This window comes from Notolabrus celidotus, chromosome 8 (assembly GCF_009762535.1).
Source record: "Notolabrus celidotus isolate fNotCel1 chromosome 8, fNotCel1.pri, whole genome shotgun sequence".
Lineage (NCBI taxonomy): Eukaryota > Metazoa > Chordata > Actinopteri > Labriformes > Labridae > Notolabrus > Notolabrus celidotus.
Genome location: NC_048279.1, coordinates 19,573,600 through 19,583,398, shown reverse-complemented (window position 1 = coordinate 19,583,398; position 9,799 = coordinate 19,573,600). Strand labels below are relative to the sequence as shown.

General features: G+C 41.7%; 1 protein-coding gene across 1 annotated transcript; it reads right to left on the bottom strand.

Annotated features, from left to right (window-relative positions):
* Window positions 1-392: 392 nt before the first annotated feature.
* Window positions 393-8,716, bottom strand: clcf1 (cardiotrophin-like cytokine factor 1). Its single transcript, XM_034690359.1, is given in 4 exon segments — window positions 393-2,440; window positions 4,288-4,331; window positions 4,334-4,409; window positions 8,672-8,716. Coding segments are annotated over 4 exon segments (1,461 nt in total). The 3' UTR covers window positions 393-1,144.
* Between the last annotated feature and the right edge of the window lie 1,083 nt (window positions 8,717-9,799).

The following is a 9,799-nucleotide window of genomic DNA, read 5'->3' as shown; positions in this document are numbered from 1 at the left end:
TCGCTCTACAGCAGGTTATAGCTCACAGAAATGTAGTTTTTTTTAAATATTTGTTATCATCACTGTTTCTTCATCAATGATGCAATGAAAAGACAAATTATTGAAAATTTAGAGAGACATCAGTTTTTACTTCAGGGCAAAACAACATATTTGATAATCTGTTAGCATTCAATCACCTCTTTGCGTACCCTACATTAGCTAGACAAGAAATGCCTTGCAACCATAGACTGTATAAATATGGAGGTAGTATCTGTGACGTCACCCATCTGTTCCTGAGCGCTGTTTTGAAGCCAATCGACGGCGGCAGCCATATTGGAAATGCGGAACTTAACCAGGCAAAGTGTGACGTAAAGGGGCGGAGTTTGAGCCTCCTAGCCAACAGCTATGTGTTCCCAACCGAGAGACAATTCAGTCATGGACGTCAAAAACTAGTAATCTTAATATCTTCTGAATCGTCGCGTTAGAATAAAAATTCACCCTCGTACAGTGTGTGCTGAGAGAGATTAGCTACTGTAGCCAAGCTGTTTTTTGAACCAGGCTGTAAACATGTTTATTAATGCTGCAAAGATCGTCTTTTTTGAATTGGTGTCAGACCAGAGGTTGCCGCTTGCTTGCAACAATAGTCTAACCCAAAAAATAAATGCATAGCTTAGATTATCATTATATTATCAAGCCAGGACATGGATTTTTTAACTAACAGTGCTAGCTAAAATAATTTATGCAACACTACAAACAAAATAGTATCTTTCAGAACTTTCTAACTAATGGTTATTTTAGCTAGCAGCTGCTTAGCTTAAGGCAGTTGATTGACAGTAGCTAACAGGGTTATCAAATATGTTGTTTTAACTTTTAAAGCATCCAGATTTCCCTCCAAAAATCCACATATATTGTCTTTTTAGTTGATCTTTTAAAATTACTGTTTAAGGATAATGCTTCGTCAAATACCCTTACCTACCTCGTATCCTGTATGACTCACAAACCTGAACACAGAAGTAAAACACCTCCGTGGAGTTTTGAGCTTCTCACTTGTAGCATGATGCCAAAGGAAAATGGCAGCTGTGTAAATAAAGTCAACTGCATTCATGATAAATATAAACCAATATACTGTCTTTGTGCATTTCAGTGTGTTTGCTGTGTGAGAGTCTCAGCCTCGAAGTCTCTTCTTTAGTCTGTTAAAGTCTTTCGCAGATCGCCACAGCCAGCTCTGTAGCTCGCGCAGAATCCAAAATCCCTCCACCTTTCTGGCAAAGTCGTTCATGCTAGGCCGCACTGACAGTAGCGAAGATGCGGAGGAGGAAGATGTGGAGGAAAGGAGCGGAGTCAGAGGAGGCGACAGGAGTGAGGTGCCCCTTTGTAAAGACAGAGGGAGGGGTTGAGATAAGAGGGTGTGCTCCTCGCCTGCTCTGAACTGGTAGAGGAGGGAGAGGGTGGACAGAGGAGGTTGGAGGGTGGGAGAGAGGAGGGAGCGAGCAGGCCGACGCTGATTATGAGACGAGGAGGCAGCTTCCATGTCTCTTAGCTTCCTGTCTTCAAACATTGGCTCGCTCCTTTCTAGAATGAATCTGTCCTCTTCTCTGATTGTGTATGGGTGACGTGAGTTCAAGCTGTAGCTGTACTGGTTGTCAAGGTTGTTTACTTGGATGGCTGATGCTTGAAAGGAACCAGAGATATCTGTACCCGCAAACAAAACTTCTACCTCCCCACCCTTCTCCTGGCCATCTTCATTGAAACTCAACAGCCTTCTCCCTGTACCCCATCTCTCCACTTCTTCTTGCCCAAGCTCTTCCTCTTCTTTCTCACCAACTCTCTCTTCAGTCCATCTTTCAATCTTAGGCTCTTCCCTCCTTCCTCTACCCCCTCTTTCCCCTCTTTCCTTCCCCCTGGATCCACCACTTCTTCCTTCAGCTGATGCTCTCCTTCCCTCTTTCCCTCTCCGTTTTTCCACTGTGTCCTCCCTCTCACCTCTGACCACCCTTGCCCCGCTTCTTCTTTGACTGTTACGCCCAGACTCAGTCCTAGTCCCGGCTTTGGACCTGTAAAGGCTCTGACTCATCAGTGGAGCTGGTCGGACGCCCCCTAACCCCCTCTGGGGGAATTGGTATAAGTCTCCTGCATTACTTCTCAAGTTCACAGATGCAGGAGGAAGCGAGTAACCGAGGGTGGTCATTAGTGCTGATATGGAGCCCAGCAGCCCATCCAGGCCTGTGCAGAAGTGCAACAGGGAGGTCTTGAGGGAGGGGCAGAGGGTGGAGCGGGCCAGCTCTCTGACAGCAGCCAGCAGTACAGAGTAAGCCCTCTGGTTCTGGGCGAGCCGGGCTTGGTTCTCCAGGCCGTGCCACAGCTCCAGGCGGGTGGCAGCACTTGGTAAGGATAGAGCTGTGCTGTTAGGCCGAGGAGGGGAGAAGTCTTTCTCGTTGAATGGAGGGCCGAGGTAGGTCAGCTGGAGGAGAAGAATACAAAAGAGAAGGATGATAATTATGCTTTCTTATATACTGTCATTGTTTGGGCCATCAAAACATTTTCCATAGAAACTGAAAAGCAGTTGAACCAGTTATTCTTTGCCTCTTTACTTGGAAATTGAAATGAAAGTTAGAACTTCCGTCATGTCTATACTTATCCCAAAATACACGCTAAAACTCTCAGTCATCAGGTAGATCAGAGTTAAACTGCAATGCCAAACTCTGAGCTGTGATAATGTTTACAAAAATGACTTCCCAGTTTGCTGGTGCTTTTCCTTCTAAATACTCTGATCTAACCTGACTGCTGCTGCTGCTGCGTCATGGCTTGTCAGATGTCTTTGAAGCAAATTAACCCCAGTCTCACATCAAGACATGGTGAGTAAAAGTTACAAACACACAGAAGAAAAGGGGCAAATCTGTCTGAAACAATTCAAAGGTTAAACTGAATCCTTGAAGACAATTAAGGGCAAGAAATATACATTTTCTGTATGAATGAAAGTGGAGGTTGTAGCGATACTACACAGATCTTCCCTCCTGTTATGTTCGTTTCTCTGGAACAGCAATGATTTTCCTGGGTCAATTTGTCAATTTCATGGTTCAATGAGGATAACTCACTCGTCTTTTATTCAAATTAATGTTAAAACTTTTTTTAATGTACATTAGAAAAGCCCTAAATATAAATACAATAGTTTTACATGACATATATTTTTGTTTATTTATTTTAAATTTTAAATGTTTTCATTTTTATCTTTATGTTTATTTATTTGCACAATTAAAAGAAAATACACACAAAAAAGAGCAAAAATAAATAATGTACTGTGCAGGAAGAGGCAGGAAACTCAGAGAGCTTATTTGAAGCCTCCACCCAAATAGTGTTCTAATATAAAAAAATAATTAAAAATACTTAATTGACACATATTTATTTATGAAGTGATGTTGATAAATTAACACGACTCCTCTTCTGTCACATGCAGATTTTTATGCTGCATTTAGTTGATTTGGAAGGCATATATTACCTAAAATAGACTTTAAAAAGGGTCAATTTGACCCGCAACATAACAGGAGGGTTAAGACACTGAAAACTCTGCTGCACTCAAGCTTCATCCTGAAAGGACTGTAAAGTTGTTGTTCCACCTATGTATAAAAGGTACAGCGTTAGATAAGTGTGGTGAGGGAAGGCTCACATTATTTCCTGTCTTTATGCAAAGCAAAGCAAATCAACTTCTGGCAGCAGCACTGTGTTTATTTTTCAGCTAACTCGCTGTAAGACTTTGAAAAGGCTGGTTTCATTTGAATGAAGTGAAAAGTTGTGAAAACAAAACAGACATTCCAACACCTTGTTAGCTGGGGATGTGAACTTGTTAGCAAACAATGCCAATGCAGCAGTTATGGAGAAACATTATCATTCTTTTGGAGTCATGTTTGTAGTAGTGTACATTGTTTTCAGAGTTTTCACTGAAAACAGCTGCATGCTGCTGCTGCTGAAAACAATGATAACCGGGAGGGTGAGCCAAACACATAAAGCTGTATGCCCCTCAGCTAAACAGAGGGGTGAAAGTATGAAGCTTATAAAGAGGAGCAGCAGATTCAGGTGACAATACTTTATAGGTTTGCTCATCGTTGTCACATTAATTCCTTATAATTAAAGTACAGCTGCTTTAATGGAACCTTTGCAGCAGTGTTTCTATATGGGATTCAGCTACATCCAAAAAGACCTATTCTCTGCTTTTTTTCATGATTATTTTGTTTTATGACAATTGTATACATTCAAATCAATGCAGAACTGGTGCAGTAAAAATAGGATATAAAACAGAACACAATAACTCACATAAATGTCCTTGATTTCCTTGAGCTGATATTCCAGGTATTTGGGAGCTCGTACGTGCTTTCAATTGAACTCCCTCTCACTGGCCAGGCTGTGTGAAGAGTCCAGGGCTGTTGCCACGGCAGCTGCTAACAGCAAGACGAGCAGTTGTTGATGGATCTGATGGCAATATTTAAAAAAAACACATAAAAATATGATTAAAAGTCAGGACAGTTGCGTGTGATATGACATAAATAACACCCACATCATGGGTGTCCAGGTGATCTACAGAGGTATTTGAATCACAACAGTGAGGTTGAAACTGATCTCAGCCTTATTATCTCAGACGCTTCTGATTATTGAACTTGGGAACTGGTTTTTAATGAATCTGAGACTTTGTGAGCTGAAAAAGATAAGCTACACTGCTCTATCTCACAGTTTATAGATATTTTTACAGTACTCTGGTTTATTTCTATGTCTCTATGGTGACTGTCTCATCTAACGCAGCCAATAAAGCTTTTTCCGTTTTAAATCTTAGTTGTTTCTGGCTGTCGGAGGTTTACTCTGGCTTTGGATAAAGCCTCTCTTAATGACTTCAGACAGTCCGAAAAATAGCTCATATGTTCACTGCACCAGCCTGTCAGGCAAACAATCACTCACACACACACACACACACACGTTCATTCCTGACTGATATCCCAAAAACAAAGACATGTGGCTCTCTTTACAATCACAAACATTAATGTGTTTGTATCAGTTGTATGTGGACTTGTTGTTTAGGACTCACAGTGTTTGTGTGGGTGTTTTATGTTACTGTGTGAGTGTTTGTAAGAACGTTTGTAGCCATTATCAGAGATGTAGATTCATTTCTCATCGCTCTGAGGGTATACAAGGATGTTGGGTCTGTGTGTGACTCTGCAGAGAGTGGAGAGGGTTGTAACACTGAAAACCTTTTAGTGCTCTTGTCTCTGGTTTCAAACTGAGAAAATTGGAGCTGAGAGGTGGTTTTCAGTATTAAGGAACTTCATGTGCGCCCTCTTTTCTTCGTCCAGTGCTCAGTGTTACATCTCACAGCTTTTCTACGCTTCTTATTTCACACAACATTTCTTCATCTTGAGTCGTCCGTCATTTTTTCCCCTCCTCTGATCCCCCTGACACCCACAGATAGGTAGAAGTGATTCATGCTTGTAATTATGGGTAAGACATGCTGCTGTTCAACAGGTGAAATATGTATAACACAGTATGTATCACCTTGACAGCTTTCTCTCTTGAGCTGTCTTTTTCTGACTCATCTCAGGCCTCTCGTTGCTTCACCTTTTTAAATCTCTGCAAACAGGTCACGCTGCACTCAAACTTTCCTTTCTCCTCAGCATACCTTTCTTCCCCCGCTTTTCTTCCCTCCCTCCCTCCTCGTCTTGACGCTCTTATCTCTTTTCTGCCTCAGGTCAAAATAACAGCAGCCAATTAACCCCGATTAGCTCTCCTACTCTCCCTCTATTGCGGCCTTTTTCTTTTATTTTCTTCTACCTACAGCGACGGCCCCACAGGAGGAGGACAGATTTAAAGCAAACCTATTTAACACTCGCTTAAATATTTACCTTCAACCTGTTTTCAGTTATGTTAAAAAACAAGCTCTGACTTACAACATTCAACAACATTTTTTCTCCTGAGTCAACCTGCTTACATTTTTGACATACTGTATACAGCCCTTACTTGGGTTCAGTAGCAAAATAATGAAGTTATACTTATCACAACTCAATCAGGAAACATGTACTCTACAACTTAAAATAAGAAATGTGTTGTAGGCTGCAGGAAGGAAGACATGGTGTCAGATGAGAAATGTGGAAAACTGTGTCGTAATTTAAAAATGCTTCTTCCTCTGTGCCAGATAAAAAAAAAAGCAAATCATCAGAAAATGTTCCACAATTATTATGAGAACCCCTTACTTTTGATACACATTTAGACAATGACCTAACAAGTAACTGTCATAATACAGCCTGTCAAGCTCAAGCTCCCTGGAAAAAACCTTTCTTGATAACTTAGGTTGTGCAGACAGATTGAAGGACAGATCAGGAAACTGGCAGTTTCAAATTAAAACAGGATTAAAAATATTTGTCAGGGGTGACATGTGCATGAGTGACATGGACAAAAACTCCCCCTTAACAGCCTCTTTCATCGCCTGCAACTCCTCCACTATCTGTTAGTCCTGTGCTGTCGGCTACATCAAAGCTTCTCCTCAGACTATTATCTTAAACACAGCGGTTTGGCACGGGTAACTCCCACACGCTCCCACACACACCTTGAAATCAGTCGACTAGGACAGCCCCGGTTAACCAAGCCTTCTCCGATCTCCTCGACCGCAAAAGCCTCATCACCTGTCCGAAGCAATAAGCATCTTTCAGCGACGCTGAACATTTGGAGCTCATCAAGCCACGGGCTCCTCCCTCCGAACATCCTCCATTAGCATCAAAACAGCCTGCAATCAACGCAACATTGTTGACTCCAAGAGTAAACAGCCCTGAAGGAAGAGGGCTGTGTGTAAAAAAGGGGGAATAAGGAGGAATAAACAGGTACAAAAAAGAAAGGAGACTGAGAGGGAAAAGTCTCCTTTGGCAAAAATCAACTCAAACTGTTTCAAACTGTTTCCTTTTGTCTGCAGCCACATGTTGGAGATGATTGCCAGACGTGAGAGTCTCCTGTTGTTTTGATTGAGCGCTGACATGTCTAAAAGCATCCTGAGCTGTGGCTTTGAAACAACTGCTCTTTTGTGCGAGTAAACTGAGATAACTCAAATCTAGAGCTGTGTTGTTGTTATATAATAATACAGTGAGCAGCTACGTTGTCGTCGGCATATAGACAAACTTCAAGGGGAGCCCTGCAGGCTTGGGGCTGTGTCTGTGTACCTGGCAGTGGAAGCACACTCCGCAGGGCAGGGCTGAAACCAGAACATTCTCCGTGGGAGGATTGCATTACAGCAACACAGGGGTTCCCTTCGTTGGCCGACCATGACCTGCCTCTGTGCACTTATGTGTGTGGGACTCTCTGTGCATTTTGGCACACAAACCTATTAGAGTTACACATGCACACACAGAGGGGGGTTACATTTTTCACAGCAGATCATATTTTTATCCACGGTTTGTTCGCTCATGTAAAGTCAGATGTGGCACTCCAGAGTCTGGCTGCCATCTGCAAATGCAGAACTGCAAGCCAAGCCCGGGCTCCAGAGCCTCTGAGATATACTTTTCAGTCAGATATCGCCACAGGGTCAGGGTTCAGAGTTGAAATTGGTGGCGTAAGGTTGTGCTCAAGAGCAAGAAGAGTCTCATAACACTCTTGACATTTACACTACAGACTGTGTTTGGTAAACCAGTGACCCAGTGTTTGTGGGCGATGTACCGCTTCCAGTCCTGGAGGACTAATATTTCATCTTTCCCAACATATACCACCATTTGCGGTTTTAACAAGTACTAAAACAGAATTTGGTATTGTGGGAAAAGCATGTGTAAGTTAACCTCTACAGTCTGGTCCAGGAAAAACTAGCTCCAGTGCCAAAAGAGGTGCCCTTCATTGCTCAAACCACATGAAAGATGTCTTAACAGAAAGGAAACATTAGTATGTAGAAGATGTTGTAAATCCAGTCTAAATGAGATGTTTGTAATTTTCAGTGCAACTTTGAATTGATGACTAAAGTAGCATAGTTTTGGTTGCACATACAGTACATTGTTAAACTTTTTCACGATTAAGCAATAATCCAACCTGATTTGGGGGAAAGAGGTCGGATTGTGGTGTGTTTTTTCGGGAACTGAACACGTCATTCTCAGTATTATTTCTAAACTGCTATGTGTGCATAAAAAGAAAAGTAGATAAATATCCTAGAGCTGGTTCATGAAATATCAAGATTTTGATTTTGAGCCTGCCTCATTCATAGTTGTCATTATAAATTGGTGTCATAATTTCACTAGTTTTGGCTTTCGCCTGAATCACAGATTAGCACATAAAGCATCACATAAAACCTAACAGTTTTTATTTAACAAATAATATTTTTTGTATTCTGAAAACTCGAGAAGAAACAAGGAATGAATCTGAGGTGAAGAATATTGGAAGACAGATGTCCAGATTAAGAATGGCTCTCAATGTGATCAGTTTTATCAGTAATAATATTTAATTATTGGGTTTGATCCCTTTTTTAAAGTTGTCGAATGTTCTCAGAGTGTGTCCTCTGACTTGACTTGTGTTTGAACATTTATCCTGCTGTTATGTCAGAAACACAACTTCAGGCTCATCAGAATTACTCTCAGGGGACCTCTGCGATCTTGCATAACTTGTTTTGTTGTTGTTGTTGTTGTTGTTGTTATTATGCCCTTGGACTCAACCTGATCACAACTTTTCCATCTGTCCTAATGCTTACCCTGAGCATAAACACACCTGTGTTGGAGGCCAGAGGCTGAAACATGTGCACATAAGCACACTGATGTGATGGCTATAACAACAGAGGAAGCACACAGAGACTCACGTTGGACCATCAGTGAGGTGAGTGAGGGTGAGAAGAGGGTGAGTGGTTTGACAGTCTGGGGTCAGGGTCTGTGTTGTGTGTCTGTGTACAGTTAAAGGCCAGATTTATGTGCAATCTGTACTCAATCAAATATGCATTCCTCTGCTAACTCAACACACACACACACACACACACACACACACCACACACACACACACACACACACACACACACACACACAAACACACAAACACACACACACACACACACACACAGACACACACAGACATACACATCCAGATTGTGCAGTGGAGCGTAGATCCATGTATGCACAGACCTTATACTGAATAAATACTCATAAACAAAGCATTGTGTACACAAGCACACAAACACACACACACACACTTTTCCCATCACTTCTCCCATGAGATTCTCTCTCCTGGAGTTTCTTCAGACTGAATTTCACACTGATCCTCTTGGCACTGGACATATATCCGGGTTGCCAAACAACATCAACGACCCAAAAACAAAGGCAAAAGAAAACACACATAAAAAAAATCCAATAAAAATTGTGTTTATGTAAAGAATCTCTGTGTGTGACTATTTTTTGCTAGTCGTAAACTCCACATCCTCTGTTTAGTTCCCCTTCTTGTGCCGGTGCCTGTCTCCCCTCTTCACCTTATAAAGCCAATCCATCTCTGTCTTTTTTTAAATCAGTGGATTCCAGTCGCTCCAGGCTTTATCACCATGTTTGGTTTCAATTTCTTTGTTGCTTAATCTGTCCCCTCTCTCTCTCCCTAAATCATCCTGAAATGTTAAAACTTCCATTTTAAAGTTTCCTTCCTCTTTCTCCCTAATTACCGCTCCCCTCTCTTCCTTTCACTAATTGGCTCCACTCGTTCCCCTTCCCACTTTTTTTTTCAGACCTTCAGTTTTTAATTTACTTCTTAACACCACCCCCTCTCCACTTCGATGTTTTCTCTCTTAAAAAAACACCAAAAACAAGAATCAGACACGAATGCGCTTCTGAATTTATGAATATGA